This window comes from Marmota marmota, unplaced genomic scaffold (genome assembly GCF_001458135.2).
Source record: "Marmota marmota marmota unplaced genomic scaffold, marMar, whole genome shotgun sequence".
Taxonomy (NCBI): Eukaryota; Metazoa; Chordata; class Mammalia; order Rodentia; family Sciuridae; genus Marmota; species Marmota marmota.
Window position 1 is genome coordinate 51,452 of NW_025999992.1, and position 21,683 is coordinate 73,134.

Genomic DNA, 21,683 nt, shown 5'->3' on the forward strand with positions numbered 1-21,683 from the left:
CCTGGAGCCACTCACATGAACTGCCTACCTCAATGGGCTCCTCCTGGCCCAAAAGGGAAAAATCAGGCCCCTCTCACTGGATATGTCTTGAATCAACCATTCAGACTATGGGATGTTCCAGCTTTCTCCTCTGGTGATGGGTACTGATGAACAGGGTGCCTTTTCCAGTCTTTCCCCTAAAGGATCATCCTCAGTCACTGTCCAGACACTTAACTGTGGCAAGGAGAGGTAAGGGAGTGGAAGAACAGGTAAGGCAGAGCAGCACACAAAGCTCATGGGAGAAGGGTGATTGCCTAAATAAGAGCACAGTGTGCTCCTCCCACACCTCCCTAGGACAATTACCAAACCTCTGCTGGCCAATAGTGGTCTCCAGCAAGATACACTAATGCTAGTTTTCCAAGTGACGTAAGGCAAGCCACCACCAAGGCAAAAAGACTTGATTTTTGTAAAACTGACAGATTACAGAAGGAATAGAAATAAGGAAGGAAACTCTTGCTAAAAAGCCTGCTACTCTAACACCATGAGCAACATATAAACCAATTAAAAGACTATGTTTCTAAAACAAGTACTGTAGATAATTATAGAAAGTAATGTCTTTGTAAGCCATGCTTTAAATAAACCATTTAAAAAAGAATACACAATTGCTCTACTTTGATCTTAATGTTTCTCAGTTCATCCAAACACTGGCAAGTTTCCTGAATGCTGGCATAACATAAGGACAACAGTTCATATAAGCATGTTTTGGAAGAGTAGTCAATTATACAAATGACAATTTTAATGACAATTATAATGGTTCTGAAATTGCATACTTCTGCGTGGGAACCTGGATCTAACATCAGTGAGGATTAATCTGAAGTTTAAGCATCTACTTCCTCTACAGTCCTATGTGCCTGTTGCAGTTACATATACAAATCTGAAAAAATTTCCAACAGGCTTACAAGAAAGGGACTTTCACTAAATAAATCTTGAGAAAAATTAGTTAGGGCATCACTGTTCAATGAAGAAATGTAAACGTCTAATTACAATTTTGACAACTGGATATATTAATGCTATTGTAGGAAATTAAAATTCCAAAATAACTCTATGTTGCTATCTAAAATGTTCTAAACAGTTTCAGAATTGCAACATATTAACAAATAATTATTCATATCAAAATGCAATTGATAAAAATTCTAGCTAGGCAACTTTTATGACCATCTAAAATCAAGTTTTAAATTTATAACTTTAGCAACATATATTGAACACTTGCATTCAAATGTACAGAAAGCAATCCATTTAATCTTGAAAACTAATATGTAACAAAACATGGAAATGAGCCCACAATGGTAATCCAGAATGTGCCCTCTCCACCACGCAGCTGCAGCAAGTATGACATGTAAACAACACTCGACAACTCAGCACTGTGAAGAATTCAGCTGCTTCAACAAGTCGTGTTATCGTTTTTATAAGCTAAGACAGTACAGGCAAATGGAATTCTTAGAACATTACCTGAAAATAGATTTTTAAAGACAAAGGTCCCAATTCATTCTTACCTATACACACCAAGTTAATCTGTCACAGACAGCAAATGCTGAATTTACACACTGGAGTTTCCGGCAGCATCCTGTACATTTACAATTAATTTATAATTAAAATAAACAAGAGAGCTGTCAGATCTATGAGATGGATCGTTCAAATCTGTGTAGGGTGGAGAATTGCTTTGGGGCCACTGCATAAGTGCTCACTGCTGCTTCTCAAAGGCAAAAACCAAGTAAATACCTAAAGAAAAATAAAAAAATATTAACAGTTTACTTTTTTCTCATCCACAGGATAAACAAATCTCAGTCCAATTCATAATCTGGTGAAAATTCTTAGGCTGGCATTTGAAGAAGAAAAACTTCATCAGTTTTTCAGGTTCTTCTATTATCTGAGTCATATTTAGGCAGAGATAGGATCATTTCCATTTGCTTAAAAAAAAAAAAATCAACCTGGTACAGTAATAATACCAAATTCCATGGGGAAATCAATTCAACAGCTCTAAAAGCCCTAAAAACCATTTAGGGCAAGAAAAACTAAAAGTATAAAAGCAAAGAAAACTAAAATCAAAACATCTTATAACTCAAATCTTTTTACTTGAAACAAAGTATTTAGACAGAATAATTACATTACAATAAACACTAGTGGCAATGGAAATCTAAATTTTCTGTTTAAAAAGACTCAAAAACAACATGAAGATATAAAAAAGGGGCATAATTTAAAACAAGTTAGAGAAAATATAAAGGAATATATACAACATGACACATTCAAATTCATCCAATTACCTAATTGTGTTGTAGGGCCCAGGAAGGATATTTAAGGTACTATTTAACTGTCCCCAACAGTAACATTTCTGCATGCATTTATTTCCAAGAGAACTTGCTTAAATGAGATATCTTGCTTTGACAAGTGATCACTCAAAGGCAGCTAAATGAATCTGATTCCCTGTTCTGCATTACATTGAAGTCCAAACCTATTACATCTTCTAATAAAATACCAATAGACTGTAGGGCAAAAATACTCCAAAAAGGTGACAAATCCTGAAAACACCACAAGGGATGTTCAGGGCACTAGATACTCAACAGCAAGTCAGAACAAGGGCCATGTAAATTAAGCTGACTCTGGAACCTGCACAGGAAGATATACCTGTCTTCATAAAACTCTACCTTGGTCACACTACTCTGCTGCTCCTTCTTTATTAGCTTTGCATTTCTTTCAGTTGAAATGAAATGTGGCTGCCACATGCAGACGCATGAGCAGGAAACAGTCAGTGATCAACCACCACACAACCCTGCTGACAAAGGACACAAGCTGTCTAGCACTCATAGGCAGGCCAAGAGACTTAGCTGCCAGATGGCTTACAAGGGCTGGTCCCCTCCTCCATGTGATCCTTCTGTAGTGCAGCCCTGCCAAGTCACATACCCTGTCCAACTACTGCCACTGCAAGGACCCCTGGGTGTAACTATGGCCACTGCCATGACTGTCTGGTTCTCTCCAACTGCTCAAGAAATGCCTTGCTTCAGAGACCTGCCAGACCCCTGGATTCTCCTCTGAAGACAGGGCCGCACTTCAGCATGCCTTCCTGCCACGCCTGTTTCCCATCCACACTCCTCCCAAGATCCCCGGCCCACTGCGGCTTCACTAAAGGTTCTAGTACCATGACTTCACTGCCATCATTGGAATGGCCAGAACTAAATAAAATACACAGACATGACATCTAAGCCAAAAAATATTCTGAGGTGAAGACCCCAAATAGAGACAGCTGTTTAGTTATAAGGAGGCAGTGAAAAATGTCTATGTATGCTAGAAAAAGTTAGGGCTTGGCAACAGCCTGCATATATTTTCTCTAGTTATTCCACAGTTGTGCAAGAAAAGTGCATGGGACATACACAGAGACACAGGTAATTTCTGTGCTGTTTTAAACATCAACACACAGCACCTCAACTGTGTCAGAAAAATTCTAAAATTTTCCACTTTTAATGATCCTTTCAAATAATCTGTAATTATCAGTTAACCAGCTTTGATGATGTACTCACTTGTAGCTTCCCATTCTGATTTACTTAAGGTTCCCTAAAATTAAAAAAGAAAGACAATTTTAGATATAACATGGAAGTAAACATACACTGATTTTTCAGTAGTGGACTAAGAAGGCCACCCACCCTCCCAACTTTCCTGTAAGCATATGCACAAATTACTGAAAAGTATCATGACCTGAGCACATAAAAGAAACCAATGAGAGTTAGCTTCCCCCACCACCAGGGCTGTACTAGGCATTGATCCCATGGCAATCACATTCTAGGTAATAAGCACTCTGCCACTGAGCTATGTCCCAAGCCTGAGATTAATTTTTAAAAACATCTTTTCACCGCTTGTGTCCTCCCACCAAAAAGGGTGAATGTATCTAAAGTATTTCTTTATTTTTTTTTTTACTTGAAAAATGAAAAAAATTTAAAGTCTATCTTATAACATCAAAGAGCACTTGAAGAATATTTTTCTGTTTTCCAAAAGAACTCTAAAAGAAAGTACAGACCACACAAAAGAAATTATGTTTAGTTATCAAAACACTGAACATTTCAGTCTAAAAACATGTGTTGCTATACACTCATCCAACAAGCGCTAGTGACAGCTCTAGGACCTAATTCAATTCCGAAGAAGCAATGAATGCAAACAATATTCCAGGACACCAGAGAAGCATGCCATCATGACGACTATAGCTTCCACTATGACAAAAGCACAGCAACATCAGACACCACCATGGTACAGTTATGTCCACAAGTTAAAAAGAGGATCGTCCACAGAAATGAGAATGAGGATGTCCTTCCCCCATTCCAGCCAGAGCACTCAGCCCTGAGTCAGCAGTACCTAGGGAAGCAGGGTAACCTACAGACTGTGCCTGTAACTTTCCCCATCTCTACTGTCTCAGACATAGCACTCCATGCTCAATTCACCTAAATAAGTTTGATTCTATACTCTGTGGCACCAAAGTCATTATAAGTTAGGGGAAGCATACTATGGTACATTCGAGTTGTAACTCACTGAACCCAGTACTGTAAACAAGTAGGTTTCCCAAGTTTCCATGTACACACATCTTAATGTATGCTTTTCCCATTTCCTAGAAAATACTTCAAAAAATGAACCCTTACCAAAGGTAACCTTACGTGACTGTTCTTCATGTATTCTGCTGCATGTTCATAGTCATCCACCTTCTCAGAGATGAGCTTGGAATTCTCATTTGCAGGATAAGGCTAGGGGAACATTAGATTCTAACTGAAGATATCACATTGACATTTACAATTCAGAACACAGTAAATCACTGCAATAAAATAATAGGAGTAATCCAAAAGTGCTACTTCAGGGTTATAAACTACACATATTTCTGAAATATGGAGGGGAAAAAAGGTGGGGAAGTGTTACAAGGTGGCCACCAAAAGATCATGTGTGAGAATGATCAGAGATAAAATGATTAGTTTATGAGTTGTAGCCCAATCAATGGACTAATCCACTGACATAGATTAACTGGGTGGTAACTGTAGGCAGTAGGGTGTGGCTAGGGAATAGGTCACTGGGGTTGTGACTTTGGGGTTTATATTTTTTCCCTGGTGAGTGGAATTCTCTCAACTTCCTGGTTGCCATGTCCTGAGCAGCTTTGCTCTGTCATGCTCCTCCACAATGATGTTTGCCTTACCTTGGGCCCAGAGCTATGGAGCTGGCTGACCGTGGACTGAATCTCTGGAACCATGAGCCCCAAATAAACTTTTCCTCCTCTAAGTTGTTCTTGTCAGGTCTTTAGGTCACAGCAATGAAAAGCTGACTAAAATGGAAGGAATCCTCTCTTAAAGCAGTTATTATGGCCAATTTTTATCACAATATTGGAATATTCATGGCTGGAACAAACTATATAATTTAATTACAACCCAGGACCATTTAGTGGCACACACAAACTGCATCTTCTTAACAGCCCACTCAGAGATTTCTTCTCTTAGAATACAAAGCTTAGAAGAGGTATTACCAAAAGAGCTAAATGTTAACATGATGGCAACGCAATAGCAATTAGAAATAATACATATAAAAAATTCAAGTCAACAGAAGGCCTTGTTTAGGATAGTAAAACATGTGGCTGGAAACAGTAGCACGTGCCTGTAATCCCATGGACTCAGGAGGCTGAGCTAGGAAGATTGCAAGTCCTATCTCAGCAACTTAGTGAGACCCTGTCCGCCGCCCCCCCCCCAAAAAAAAATGTCGAGGATGTAGCTCAGTGGTAAAGCACTTCTGGGTCAATACCCAGTACCACCAAAAAACAAAACAGAAGATGCAAGTTCAAAAAGGTAAGACTTTTATGGCAAATATCAAATTTAAATCTCTTAGACTAAAGCTAACTGTTCTTTCCACCTCTGGTCTCAATGCACCTCCAAACTGTCCTCCATAATGCCACCCAAGTAACATCTTCTTATCAGGTCCTGGCCGCTCCTCCAAGTCATTTAGAGGCCATCGGAAGAGACTTGGTCAAGAAGTAAGAAAAAACTAAAGGACTTTTCCAAGCTGTGTGCTATCATTGCTTATGTTCCAGAGAGCCATGGTGATAGGTCATATTTTCAAGGCAGCACAGGGGAGAAGGAAAAATGGAGAAGAATGTGCTAAAGAAATATGACATTTATTACTACTTGCTTGAGCATCCACAGCTCTCGTGCTTCTCAGCCTTTTCCCTTCATGACTTCATTTTCAAGACAGCTGTACTCTCACATCATGCTAAATTCTTTGCTTGTGAGTATAAGTGCTTAACAAACCATAAATCCTTGGTATCTCATACCCCATCTTCTAAGTATATTTTAAATAAGTTACACAAATGAATTCATCACTAGTGTGCTAAGCATAAATAACTGACCATTGTGCATGCAAAGCCTGTCAGTAAGCGCAGTGTGCTAAAGGCATAAAGCATGAGGGGACATAAGATACAAAGTTTCCAGTTTTCTCCTCTCCATCAAGACAAACGAAATAAGCTCCTGCTCTGAATACAGCACAAACAAAAACATTCCTAATTCTAAAATACAGGAAACATAACTAATGAACATTTAATTGACATTGGGTTGCAAAAGATCACTTAAGACTTAAAGAAAATCTTCTCACTTCATCTTGTGGGAATGGATGCAACTTCAACATGAGACTTTTGACTACTACCTATAACACTAAATAAAATATAAAAGCTAATAGCTATGTGAACTTGAACAACTCATTTTTCCTCTTTGGGCCTTGGGTTGCCCATTCAAAAGATGTGAAAAGTAAGGTGGGGGCAGATGGCAGGAAAATCAAAGGGAAATCAGTAGAAGAAAGGAACCAAGGAGTAGGAGGGAAGAGCTAGGAAGCAATACTGGCTAAATTACATTCGTATATGACATATATGTGTACAAATATGTCACAACAAATCCCATTGTTATGTACAACTATAATGCACCAGTAAAAAATGTGGAAAAGAGTACAGAAAAAGGGGGAAAGGTGACTGCTTTTATTACTTTATAGGGTAATTATGAGAATAAGATGAAGTATGCTTCAAGTAATTAAAAGAATATTCTGAATTCAATGAACTCTCTGAACTTTAATGCCATTTTAAGTATACTTCTGGTCTGTGATCCTGGTCAACAATAAGCATCTCACTGAATAGTTGAGATCTGTCCAATTAAGCACTGCTTGATAAAGGAAAAAAAGAAACGCAATCAACGACTGTTTATAGTTTGTAGACTCCTTCACTGCTTTATTAGGAGGACAAGAGTCCCAGCAACAATAGCATAACAGACTAAAGTCTTGCTAAATAGTTATCAAAGATCAAAATTACAAATGGTGTGAGCTTATCTTATACTTTGGCCAAGAAGGTTCTAAAATACTGATGTAATCACAGGGCAGTGTTGTAAAGAAACCGTTTTCATCAGTGGGTAATTTTACCTGCCAGGGGATATTTGCCTGTGTCTGTTACTGGGGCCCAGGAGTACTATTGGCAGGCATCTAGTGAATAGAGCCAGGAATGCTGCTGAACACCCGAGGGTGCCCAGAATAGCATCTCACCACAAAGAAATATCCAGTCCCCCATGCCAACTGTCCTGAGGCTACTGTAAAACAGTGCACTGAATTTGATAACAACATCATTCATTCCTTCATTAAGTAGTTACTTAGTACCCATCATGGAAAGTTTCTGTATCAAGCTCTGTCCTAGGAGCTGAACAGTCCTGAGCAGTTATGACAATCTGTGTAATATAAATATAACATATGACACACCTAACTAGTATCTAAACAGACTTGAAAGTATCTCAAGAGCAGTCAAACAAGTTCACCACATCTGGAATTTTTTTATCTTTTCTAAACACTTACCTCCAGGGCCTGCATTCGTTTTAATAGCATTTTATTTTCATTGTTCTTAATTTTTTCTTCATAGAATTCCAGAAATGTTTTTTTGTAGACTAGTTTCATATTGTACTTCTTTGCCATTCTGTCCAAAAGATTAATAAAAAGGCTTTCAAAATGTTCCTCAGCAGCTTACTTTTGCAGTGAAAACAGTGACATCAGGGTTTAACTCTAAAAGTGATTATTTCTATCATAAATTTGTGAGTTAAAAATAAAAAACTGAAGAGTTGACATACTGATAACCCCACCAACAAAGACATGCATTCTAAATCCTAGTGAGTAGCTTCTGTTTCCTAAAAAGTCAGTCAGGAAATGAAAGAAAGAACAACTTCTCAGGGACTGCAGGGAATACTTTTTTACCAATTCCATTTTATTTTGGTTGATACACTATGGCGGCATTGAAAACAGCTGCCAACTGCCTTTTTAAAAGACTCACTCTTATCTCTCTGGCAGGATGCACTATTAACTTTAACACACATCTTGGACTGCTTCTTTTTAGTTTATTTTATAGGTTTCTTTTAACCTGACTTCTAAGTTTCAAGGGTTTGAGAGAGTGTGGCTCAGAGCCTCTCTTGCCTGCCCTGACTACCCAGCATGCTGAAAGCTGTCTGAGGCTCGCTCTATCCGGTCATATTCCATTACTCCATTGCTTATCAGATACCCCTCCCCCGTGTGTCATGTCCTCGAACTTCTCATATCCAAGGCTGAACCTCATGACTGCTTTTCTGCCAATCTCTGCTACTGCAGTAGATCCATGTCTCGGTCTCCTACACGGACTATGCTTGTACTTGACCGAGTCCTTTAGTGTCCACTTCCTATCCCTTCACTTGCCACCATCCTGCACCAATCATCATCATTTCGCTGTTTCAGTCCAGAAACCATTTTACTCGTCTCCTGTTTCCAGTTTTATCCTCTCTCAATAGAACCAAATAAGTTTTCAAAAAGATAACCTTGGTCATATCACTACCCTCTTTAGCCTCCTTCACTGAACTCCAGTGTACTTGGGACACAATTTGAAAGCTCTGAACATGGCTTCTGAGGCACTCATTTATAAAGGGATGCTGCCATCTCTTCTCGAGTGGCTGGGCCCTGATTCCCTATGATCCAGTCACAGTGGCTTTCCTTCAGTTCATGGCACTAGCCAAGCTTTCCCACTTCCAGACTCTCGCACAGTGTCCTTTATGTTAGAAACACTCTTCCTGCCTTCAACTGTCCATTCATCCTTCGTACCCTGACTTAGCACTCCTTCACAGGTGTCTTCCTGAAATCCTCAAGTGTCTCCTATTACACCATGGGTTTGTTTTCTCCACTCTATTGGCAAAGTTTATAAAAATTATGTATGTGTTGACAACAATAAGAGCCTTAATGATTTTAAGGAGCAGGTAAGGAGGAGAGGGGAAGCTGGGCATAGTGGTGCATACCTGTAATCCTAGCTACTCAGAAGGCTGAGGCAGGAGGATCACAAATTTGACTCCAGCCTATGCAAATTAGCAAGCTCTGACGCAAATAAAAAGGGCTGGGGACAGCTCAGTAGAAGAGTGCTTACCTAGCATGCAGGAGGTCCTGGATTCAATCCCAGTACCATCAAAAAAGGGGAAAAAGGAGAGAGAGAAAGAGGAAAACCCTCATAAGGCAGGTGGGAGGGCTTGAGTGTGAGGGGACAGCAGACAAGTAACTGAGGCCCCTCTGTTATCTCAATTAGCCCTTCTTGGAAAGTCAGAATGAGCAAAGATAAGTCTCTGATTCTATCAATCTTCAAAGGAAGTCTTTAGAAAGGAAACCAGGTTTTATACCTAAAAATATCGCAATTACAAGGAACTAAATTTGGATAACCTGAATGGGTTTTACAGTAAAAGCTATTTATATTTTTATTCAGGTTTTTATTGGAAAAGGGCATCTTAAAACTGCTATCATTTTCAGACTGTCTCATTAAGTACCTGTTTGAATAAATTAATTAAAAATTAGATATTAAAACTGAGTACTGTGATTCATAAGCTTATCCAATTAGGCAACTTATCATTATTAGGCAGCAGGTAGACTGGTAAGTTTGTGTAGCACTTATGAAGAATAAAACTGTTTTATTTCTTCTTCTATAAAGTTTGAAGAGTGGTAAATTTCTCCAAAGCTAACTAAATCTTAAGAATTTAAAAAATGTTATAAATAGCTAATATTTATAAAATCATACATAGAATTTTCCTCATGTCTAGTCATAATGTTACTTGACCTTCTTATACCATTGTATAGAACTTGTACATATTATAAACTCCTGAAAACCTTATAACCATAATTTTAAAAACTAACTTGAGTCCCAATTTAAACAATTACCAAGCAAAACTAAGCAGACAATAAAACTTGCTTTTCTCAGTTGATATTTAACAGATTCTTATTTTCAAAAAGTAGGGAACTGAGTTTGATCAGCTGTCACATGGGCTCCATTTAAGTGGATCTTATCTTCTCCCCACCAGGGAAATCACCAGTATCAAGACATATGAGAGGGTCTCAAAGCTTTACCTGATAGAGCCCAGCATCACAACTATTCCTACAATCTACAGTTTGCCAGGACTCTTGGGAATTCAGGCACATGGGAGAATACACTCCTGAATCAGGATTTTATTATCAACATTGCTGGTAAGATATAGGCAACTGCAAAACTATACTGAAATGCAAGACTTTGATACACAGCTCATTTAAAAGAAGGACTTTTGATTTAATAAAACTCATTTTATACTAGCAAAATTACAAGCAGTTGCTTAAAGAAAAGCTTTTTGCTAACTGTAAAGTCAGCTATTTTCTGTTACAAGGTGAAAGCAACTAGCTCTTTTTCTTAAGTAACTACAGGACTAAAAGAAAATTTGGGCTATAGGAAGCCTAGGGAACCAATCCTGGATCTGAGGCTACCATCTTGTATACATGGCTAGACCTTTCCTTTGGACCCCATTTAAATAGAGGATAAGTAGCAATATTGGTTTTTCTTCCCCTTTCTTTTACTCATAAGACGTAAAAAGAATAGTAACAGATAAATGACATTCTTACTCAGTTAGCAATGGAAAATAGACCAAGAATTCAGGAACATCCACAACACCTTCCAAGTTGAAGTCATATTTGCAGCCAAATAAGGGATAATGTCCTTTCTTCTCAAACTTCACAGTATAGATTTCATTTCCAAATGATTCTGTTTCTGAAGCTTCAAGACGTCTTCTAGAAGAGTTATTCCCCAACCCCAACAAAAATATTAAAATTGTGATCAGTATAAATTATTTAAACCAGATTATGTATTTGAAAAGCTATATGATGCAATTGCAAAAGACACTTGATTGACCCTGTAACTGGATTCAAGCTACTTTTAAGAATCAGCATACTATAAGACCATTAACAGTCTCACTAATAAAATTAAGCTAGAAGATATCACTTTCGTGACATCTGGGCTAAGTCTCTGGGCCTCAGCAGCTGACTGGGGAGTCTGCCTACAACTATAACCTCTGGCTTAATGTAAGTAAGTCTCCAACTTACACATAAGATTTTTAAAAATTCATCTTTGAGCATCTACTCAAATACATTATCAAAGTGGTCAGCATTTGTAAAACTAAATGGCATATTTGTATAAATTTTATTTGTGATCAAAATGTGCTACTTAATTCTGTAAGCTTAATGTTAAATATTCTATAAACTCAAAGTAGTTAAAAGTGCTTACATCAGCTCAAAGCTGTTAGGAGTTGTACCAATAAAATAACCTCCAGGACCGAGTCTCTCACAGGCATTTCTGAGCATCATGTCGGCCTGCTCAGAGGACTCAAATGAGTAATGACAGACAAACTGACAACTACAGATGTCAAAGCGCACTTCTGGGTCACGAAATTTGTCAGCCAAAAGTTCCTGAAACAAATTAAATGGGTTAAGGTTTTGAAATAACAGCATAGATTAAAAACTTTACTTAAATTAATTCCCAGAATTTAGGATTCTTAAAATATGCCCTGCTAACTAATCTTTGTTCAAAGTCTTCAAACTGTTTTTTTCCTTGTTATATATAAGAACCTTAAAAGAAATCATTCTTTCATTCTAGTTTAAAAGACTTAACTTGCTTCCCATTTTGAGAATAATTTAAAAATGTAGGCCTTGGGGTTGGGGTTGTAGCTCTGGTCGAATGCTCGCCTAGCACGTGCAAGGCCCTGGGTTCAATTCTCAGCACCACATAAAAAGAAGTAAATAAAGGTATTGTGTCCAATTACAACTAAAAAATAAATATTTTTTTAAAAATGTAAGCCTAAAATCACATTAAAAGTCAATCAAGCTGGGTGCTGATGGTGCATGCCTATAATCCCAGTGGCTTGGGAGGTTGAGGCAGGAGGATCTCGAGTCAGCCTCAGCAAAAAGCGAGATGCTAAGCAACTGAGACCCTGTCTCTAAATAAAATACAAAATAGGACTGGGGATGTGGTTCAGTGGTCAAGGGTCCCCTGAGTCCAATCCCAGGAACCAGGAAAAAAAAAAAAAAAAATCAAATATGACTCTTAAAAAATTAATCCCTTCATTTGGCTTTACTTGACAGCTAAAGTAAAATGACATTCAATAACAACTCGGGTTAAAAAAGAGAAAAACCTGACCTTTGGAATCTTAAATACAAGTGTTTACTACATTTCTTTCTTACTTCCAAAATTATAAACAAAATGTGTACAGTGATTAAAGCCACCCAATGTTTAAATGAGCTAACAAAGTCAGACATGCAGCACCAATTTCACAGTGGATCTTCACTGCTCAAGTACCTCTACAACTCTTCAATCTTAAATAGTTTAGAAATTTCAAAACAGGTGGAAGTGGGCTGGGGAAATAGCTCATTTGGTAGAGTGCTTGCCTCACATGCACAAGTCCCTGGGTTCAATCCCCAGCACCACATACACACACACAAAAAAGGTGAGATGGAAAAAACAAAAAGATTCTGCTATGCTGGGAAACTAATAAATTACAAAGAAAACATACTAAGTTCAATTCTACTTAAATAGCCCATCCCAGCTTCATGTTCTACACCAATGGATTCAACCAACCGTGGGTTTGGAAAAAAAAAAAAAAACACACATTTGTTATGGGCCAGGCCATATGGGTAATGACCAAACACTCCATTTTACCCTGAGACTCCATATCATGTAAGAAATGCTTCTCCCATGGGAAAGTCCCACCTCTGTACCCATTAACAGTTACCTAGCATAATATACTTGGCAACACAAAATATAAAAAATTGTTCTCTTCTTTTTCCATTTTTCTTGGGTGATATACCCTGTCAGAGATTGTCGTTAGTAACCATTCTCTAACTTGTACTCAACTAGGGTCATTTTGACCCACTTCCCTTCTCTTTGCTTGCTGCTATGCCAACCTGGAAAGTCCTGTGGGAAATACCAATGTACCCACTGCACTGCCTCACTAACTGCCCAATCCAGCTTCTGTACCTGCTTGCTTACAGCTATGTCAACCTGGATGTGGTTTTTGCCTTTAAATAACTTAAAATGCTCAGGCTTGGGGCTGTTCCTTGCAGAGACAGTTATGGGTCCTCTGGGGAGCAGTCGCTGGCTGGCCAGCTAAATAAAGACTCTTCAATTTGGACAAAACTGGGACTTGGTGTGTTTTCTGAGCGACCTGCCCCACAACACATTGAATATGTATACTTTTCTCTCTGTCATTAGTCCCTTAACAATACAGTTTAGGAACCATCTACATATTTTTTACATTATATTAGGTATTGTGAATGATCTAAAGATATTTCAAGTATGTGGGAGTATGTGAATAGGTTATCTGCAAATACTGTGCACCCCTCCCCCGCATTTTATATAAGGGACTGAAGCATCTGTGAATTCTGGTATCTGTGGGTCCTAGAACCTAAACTCCACTTGGCTACCAAGGGGTGACTATACTAGGAAATAGATCTCGCCCAAATCAAAAGGCAACAAAGTAATTTCAACAACTCAAATTATTAAAAGCAAAAAAAATTCCCAGAAGTACTCAATGGGTTACTGAAGGGAATTTATCATAATAGAATTTCTAGTTGAAACTGAAAATGTCCTAAAATTTTTAATGTTTCAAAACATATTTTAATAAATGCATTGCATGGAAAACAAAAACAAAAACCCTGTACCTTTGAACAGTCAGCAGTTATAAATTCTGCATTAAAAATATAATCATCACGACGATTTTTCATGTCCTCGTACCGCTGCTGACACTGTTTGACAGAAATATCAGCAATATCTGGAAAGGCAGAAGAGTGTTAGACACCATCAACACAGAATGGCAAAAATCTAGACAACAATCTCAACTGATAAAACTTGTCATGAAATCCAGCCTTGGTATCAGCAAGAGGTTCTATTTCATTTAAAATTCTTTGTCCCAGTGCAAAACTCCGCATTATTTCTCAAAAGGATCTAGGTTATGATACAAGCACTTCATCATCAATACAAAGCAGCAGCACCAAATGCCACTGGCAACACTTCACATACTCTTCACCACTATGAACCAACTGGAAAAAGCCAGTTCGCTTAATGTCCTTGATAAGTCACTAAAACATAATTTTATTAAATCTTGGTTCTTAAATACATGTCTTTTGATATTGTGTGTGATGAAATGGGAAGTAACAAAACTTGGTTTTGTCATATAACCAAGTGTTGCCAGTTGCCTTACAGAACAAGCTACTGTGACTTGTTCTGAGTTGTGAGCACATTGGCCACTTTTCTTACAGAAAGTAATTCTGATGTGAAAAAATGATGGGTTAAAAAAAAATGGTTATTCAGACTACAGTATCTTAGAGACATAGATATAAGTGTCACTTCAAAAACAACCATGGATAGTATTTGTTGCCAAAGATAAAATTTGACTTTTAAGCAAAAATTAAAATTCTGAAAAAGCTGTATTGGCCACCACTGGTAAGCAGCTTCCTAATACTTAGGGCTTTTCTCATCAATGGTGATATATTTAACAAATGTGATTTCTTGGTGTCAACACTTAGAACTGCATAACTTTACAGAATTTCCCAAATATTACAAAACCATGCAGAATGTGCAGGACACACTAATGGATTTTTTGGAACCTAGTATGGAGAACTCATCAATAAGGTAAGAGTTTCCACATTATAATAAACCTTTAAGGAACTACCACTTGTTGAGTTTTGATATAGAATCAAAGATGAATATCCACAATTATCTGAAAAGACTATTAAAATGTTTTTTTCATTTTATAACTATGTATCAACTAAAATAACATAAAACATCGACTACAGACACTACCACAAGTCTAGCTGTCTGCTATTATTCCAGTCTTTAAGGGCTAGCAAAAATGTAAAGAAAAATACCAGTCTTCTCATGAAGTTTATTTTAATGAATCAAAACACTTTAAAACTGTTTTATTTCTAAAACCATAAATATCAATCTATAGCTAGAACCACATACACAAAAGCATTCTAGAGTCCTCAATAATTTTTTAAGTATACAGGCTCACCAAACCAAAATCTTGGAGAGCTGCTTCTCAGGCAAACTGCAGGAGATGCTGCTCTCCTTCCTCAAACTCCTCACATCACAAGGAGTGTGGCGTCTGCCTGGCCCACGGCAGGGTCAGACTGACCATGGGCCCAGGTGCTAGGAGAGGAACTTAACAGTTAAGTTCCTATTACCCTTTCATTGAATGGTTAAGCATCTTGTTAAGATTGTGGCCTAGATCTATGATTTTTCTAATTCTATCATTTGTCCTCTCTTTATTATGATTTTTCAATAAAGAAATTTCCTCTTTCAACCATCTGGTTTCCCTGAAATACTATTCAGGTAGGGAAGAGGTAAGAAAAACGTTTTATTCCTTCCTCTTAAAGTACTGAGTAACAAAATATAAATCTCTCAGCAACCTCTAAGAGTGAACATAAGTCTTTTTCATTTGACATGCTGAGTTACTGTTGTTTTTGATATTCAAATTTCTACCTTGGCCAGTGGAGATCTTTGCAAATTTGTCCTGTAGACATGACTATTATCTTTGATAGCTTCCTTCCTTTGGGGAAGAACAAGTTATCACAGGCTCACTATCTATTACAAAATCATCAGAAAAGTCTTACAATTAATTTTTGAAAACATCCTTCTCGTACATAGCCCCTAGACACCTTACCTAAAGATGTTTTAGCTTTTGCTAATAAAGAGATCTTTCAAATTGCCCATTCCCCTGACTGATAAGACTGATCACTGGCCATTCCTTCCTAGACTAATGGTTAACTTACCAGTACAAATGAGCTTGCTAATTCTTCCCTTTCTCCACTTTAGCAAATCTCCACCTTTACCACATCCCAGGTCCAAAACAGTGATATCGCGATTTTTCCTCTGTCGTACCTTTTCCAAAAATTCCCCTAAGAGAGAAATCAGGCATAATAAATGGGCTTTTCTTAACTTTTACTGAAGCATAAACTGTTACTTAATAATCTACCAATGTCTAATATGTAATATAAATTATTACACTTCATTTACTTAGTTATCTGTAACTTAACAGTTCAAAATATGACCAAGAATTAACTAACTTGATCTATATCTGAAGACTGGCACTTCAGTTTGGCACTTCAGAAAGTTAAGGCAGCTTTTTGAAGGTTACTTTTAGAATCTGAGTCAACATCAAACAGTAAACATTTCAAATTCTAATTTATACAAGAAGATGCAATAAGAGAAAAAAACTATTCATTCTTTTTAGCTTTCTGTTTCTAGGTGTTCAATTACACATTGACTAATAGTTTCTGATTCACATAAAAGCAATCAGGCTTACCACTAAAAGAAAAACAAAAACTTGTTGAAAAACTCTACTCACCTTTTAATTTTCAGATCATCAGAATCTTTAAACGTACTTATCTACTGAAATACATTAATAGCCAACAAATAAAAATCATAGGTGCCCAAATTAATAACCAAGTAGAGCAACCTCAGTTAAAGGATTGTTAATATATTAAAACAAAGTATTCAGCAATTCCAAAACTTGACATAATAAAGAATCCTAGGATCCACTTTCCCTGTTTTTATCAGAGTTCAAAACTTTCTAGGTTCATGCATGTACTACTATTTTGATGCTAAAACATTCTATATAAATACTTCTGCCTTTCAATGTCTATAAGATCTGAAAGTAAATTTGAGAGAAGCACAAGTGTTCCATATTTAATTTTGTCATGAATCTTAAAAAAATATCATGAAAACAACCAGAGAGTTAATAAATAATTATAAAATCTATTTCTACATAGTAAGGCTAAGAGGAAAATTACCATGAAACATTATTTTCAAAAAAAAAAAAAAAAAAAAACTTTATCACATTCAAGAACTATTAGTAAGCTATAAGCACTACAAAAGCAAAAAATGAATAAAGAATGTGTTTAGGAGATAAAGGAAACACCAAAAGGGAGCTTGGCACAGATCACACTGACTGCATTACAAGCAAGACAGGTGTGGACCACAAAGAGCTCTTTGAAAGAATTGCTGAGTTTCCTAATTATAAAAATAATGTAAATAAAATGTGGCAAAATATGGGCTCAAAATATTTATTCAATGAAAAAAATACATGGTTAAATGATACATTGTTAAAAAAAATATCCAGTAAGTTACCTGCTTCAATGAGGATAATTAAGACAAAAACACCTGAAAAGAAATTAGGACTAGGTCAGAGTTTAAGAATAGAGGCTGAGCCCAATACTTTGGGCTGGTTATGTAGCTTAATGGTGGAGCACTTGCTAAGCATATACAAGGCCCTGGGTTCTTTCCCCAGGACACAAAAACAAAACAAAACAAAACAAAACAAAAACTCAGAGAAGCAGACACTCATTTACCCTAGCCAACAATGGCAGAATCAAATAAGTCACATTTCTATAATGAATAAGAAAATGTTTGGGCTGGGGATGTGGCTCAAGCGGTAGCACGTTCGCCTGGCATGCGTGCGGCCCGGGTTCGATCCTCAGCACCACATACAAACAAAGATGTTGTGTCTGCCAAATACTAAAAAATAAATATTAAAATTCTCTCTCTCTACCTCTTTCTCACTCTCTAAAAAAAATAAATAAATAAATAAAGAAGCAAAAGCTATAAGATATATATTTATAAAAAAAGGAAAATGTTATTTAATGTTAAAAATTAAAATGACAAAGAAAAATGATTTGAAATTAGCCTAGTTAATTCCTACTCCTAATGCTTCTCAGAATAGATGACTTTTTTTCTTTGAAAACTATTAAGTTATCATCAAAACCAGTAGAAAATACTCATAATTAACACTTTATTCATTCTAATATATTAAGAATGCATTCTTGCTTTTGCTTAAACTGGCTAAAAAAACAGAACAAAATAACCCTTTTGAAAAGCTTCAAAAAACACCAGCCTTCAAATACTCTCTAAACTCGTGTACCATAAGTCTACCCATTAATTATAATTATATTCTGAATTATATTTTGTCCACTCTCTTCCATTTTAATTTCAAAGGTAAGTTTCCATAGATAAAATGTTGGTTTCAAAAAGTTTAATGTTTTTATTAATCCTCAAAGTAAACTTTATTTCTTCTAAGAAATCATCCAACCCCTCCCTTGCCAAAGTTCAATGGACCATCAATGCCAACTCACTAAAGGACCAGAGATTAAAAAACAAACCTAATAACAAATCTCATGACGCGGCTCATTTTCTTTACTTAGTGTAACCAATGCAGCAACAGGCCAATGCTCAACAACTTTTAGAGTCAAATAACCACTTAATAGTACTAGACCACCTTAATTCTAAGTAGAAAGAAGCACACTGCTTTTTGAAAAAGTCTGATCAACTTAACATCAATTAATACCCTAGGCAATCAATCAAAAGTATATAGGAGCCATGCACCTATAATCCCAGTGGCTTGGGAAGCTAATACAGGAGGATGGCAAATCCAAAGCCAGCCTCAGCAATTTAGCAAGGCCCTCAGCAACTTAGTAAGACCCTGACACAAAAAATTTTTAAAAAGGGCTGGAATATAGCTCAGTGGTTAAACATCTCTGGGTTTGGTCAATTCCTGGTACCAAAATGAAAAAAAGAGAAAAAGTAAGTAAATAGGAAAAAGATTTATCTCAAACATCTGTTTTGGCTCCAGCTTTATAAAGTCAAGGTTTTGATCACTGAATGAATAAGAATTAAAAACCCAGTAGTTTGAAATATGGTTAACAATGGGAAGGGAAAATAAAGAGGAAAGCTAGGGCTGGGGATATAGCTCAGTGATAGAACCCTTTCCTAGCAAGCTCAAGGCCCTGGGTTCAATTCCCAGCACTGCAAAATAATTAAATAAAATTTGAAACAGCCTCCATACTAAAAGGAAAAAAACCAACCATACCTATAAGCACACTTTTAATCCAATTATTAAAGTTTCTTAGGTAAAAAATACGACTTTGACTACGCTTGTCCAAACCAACTTCCTTAAGCTCATTATAGTGGGCAGCTACTGTTGAGCTGTGTCCTCCTTCCAAGTTCTGAAAATAGAAGAAAGAAAATTAAGGTTCAAGATTCAGAACATGGTTTTAAAAACAACAATAACAACAACAACAAAAAAAAGCCCAACAATAGCAACATAAAACCAAATCACCTCAGAATATCTGACTTATGGAAGAAAAAACAATTACTGAAGTAAACCTTACTAAGCAAAGGCATTATCCATGTAAATGCCACTAATCATTACCAGACCCAAGGTGTGTTCTCCTCTATTCCCTATGAAAAACAATCTAGGTTTAAAATTTTTATATTGATTTTTCAGCTGTATAATTTTAATGACAATATCTTAATAAAACCAATCTATTGTGTTCCTACAAGAGAATAAAACAGAAACAAGCTATTACATTTGTTATATTATTATAAAATTGTTATGAGGATTAAACATAAGGTAATATTTAAAGAGATTAAAAGATAGTAGGCTATGTTCAGTGTCAGTGACCCCCACTATATACTATTAATCTAAATCAACAATTTTCAATCTGCATTCTATAAAGACACTAGGCATTATATAAAAATTCCGTAGTGGGTAAAGAGCTTCAGATTCTCCCACCTTCCTTATCCTCATCTTTTATCTACCTTACAAGTGGGGTTTAAGGGTAAAATTTCATTTGGAAAAAAAAAACAACATGCCAGTAAATGTCTGAAAAACTACATATAAAATACAAGCTTCCCTTTGTTTCAAGAACACCAACATGAAAAGCATGGCCTGCCTCTTTAGGGACAATGGCCAAAATTTTACTCCTCCTTTACTTTTCTCTCCAACTCCAGATTCTGTCTCAACTTTCCAATACTGTAAATGATTTGCTATCCTTTGCTCCCCAATTTCCCTGGCAAATATCAGGGAAATTTCATCAATTGTATTTAAACTACACTAATGAGAAGTTTGGTATGGCCGTAGTTCATAGACAAAAATGGCTATTAATTAAAGTGGTGGCGCCAGATCCTCAAAAAGAAGTTGGAGATAAATGCAGTTTAATTACATCAATAAAGGAATGTAGAGTAGAGTATGATTTTGAAATTTGTCACTTTAAGTGACCATCTTAATTACCTCAGACAAAACCAAAAGAATGAATATCCAATGAAAAGGGAAATAGATAAATAAATCATGTGGACCTCATATATTCTTCTCTTTTTTAAAAAACAATGGCCTTCAAGTTTCTGGTAAGAATTCTGAAATAACATAAAAATTACCTCATGTGATTCAAGTTCACTCTAACAAAAATTAAATGCTAATAATTAAAAGCCTATTGTGTCTTAAAGCCACATTTAGTAAAACTAGAATATTCTTAACTTATAAATATGATTATTTAACAACCAGCGTTAATTCACATCTGCTCCACATTTCCAGCTAACATATTCTACCATAAATAAAACCCATTTCACATACCTTCTGCCTTTCAGGAACATCCTCAAGTTCTACTTTTCTCTTTTTCTGAGTGCCATCTCCAGTGGAAGGTTCATCTTTCAGATCATCCGTTTCCAGTTTTCTTTTCCTTGAAACACCTTCAACATCACCAGAACCTTTTTCCTCTGGGACAATTTCAACATCAAGTTTTCTTTTCTTGGATGGACTGTCTTCCTCATATCTGGAACTTTCCTCTACAAGATCATCTTCAAATTCTTTTCTCTTCTTTGGTGTGTCTACTTGCCCACAGACAGAAGTCTTTACAGAAAACCCAGTCCCAGAAGCTGTTGTGGTTTCATCAATACTGAATGAAGTCTCTGTTTCAGAATTTACTGATGTTTTTGCCTGTTCAAGAGCCATTTTTTAATATTCCTCTGCTTTTGCAGAATTTTCTATTCTTGATTATTTGAATCGATGATAAAACTTCATGAACCAACACTAGAATGGCAAGAATTTTATGTTATTTACAAACACTAACGCCCAAACTCTAAAACAATTTTAAATAGAAGCTGGTCAATTAATTTCATTATCTTACTGTAGAGAGAATATTGCAAAATGTTAATATATGTATATTAGGTATGAATTTCTGTAATTATTCATAAAAGTCACTATGGGCATTAAAATTGACAAAAGAAGCAAGGATATACAAATAAGGTGGAGCATCGTAATTCCCAAATCCCAAGTTTTTTGCAGTACCCAACAGAAGCACACACTTTATTAGTAAGAAACTGTGGTTAACCAAAAACTAAGCACAAATATTACTCTTTTCCCAATTCATGTGTAGTAATTTTCTAAACTATAATTGATAGAATGTAAATACTTATTAAATCCTTTGGATTAAACTACTTAATAAAGGGAACTGTTAGACATCTCTTCTGGTTTAAGGGGCTAAGT

The 21,683-nt window shown here is 36.4% G+C and overlaps 1 protein-coding gene across 2 annotated transcripts; it reads right to left on the minus strand.

The window, feature by feature from the left end:
• Nucleotides 1-1,258: 1,258 nt before the first annotated feature.
• Rnmt (RNA guanine-7 methyltransferase) lies at nucleotides 1,259-21,280 on the minus strand. 2 transcript variants are annotated; one of them, XM_015506036.2, is made up of 10 exons: nucleotides 20,772-21,279; nucleotides 19,230-19,365; nucleotides 16,138-16,263; nucleotides 14,026-14,135; nucleotides 11,597-11,778; nucleotides 10,939-11,103; nucleotides 7,873-7,990; nucleotides 4,659-4,760; nucleotides 3,552-3,585; nucleotides 1,259-1,758 (listed from the first exon to the last, which is right to left on the minus strand). In XM_015506036.2, the coding sequence occupies exons 1-10, from the start codon at nucleotides 21,147-21,149 to the stop codon at nucleotides 1,721-1,723; spliced, it is 1,389 nt and encodes a 462-aa protein (XP_015361522.1). In that variant the 5' UTR covers nucleotides 21,150-21,279; the 3' UTR covers nucleotides 1,259-1,720. The 2 variants fall into 2 exon arrangements, with proteins under 2 accessions (XP_015361522.1, XP_048662663.1); XM_048806706.1 differs by lacking the exons at nucleotides 1,259-1,758; nucleotides 3,552-3,585; nucleotides 4,659-4,760 and adding an exon at nucleotides 5,063-5,326 and having other exon boundaries at nucleotides 20,772-21,280.
• Nucleotides 21,281-21,683: the final 403 nt, after the last annotated feature.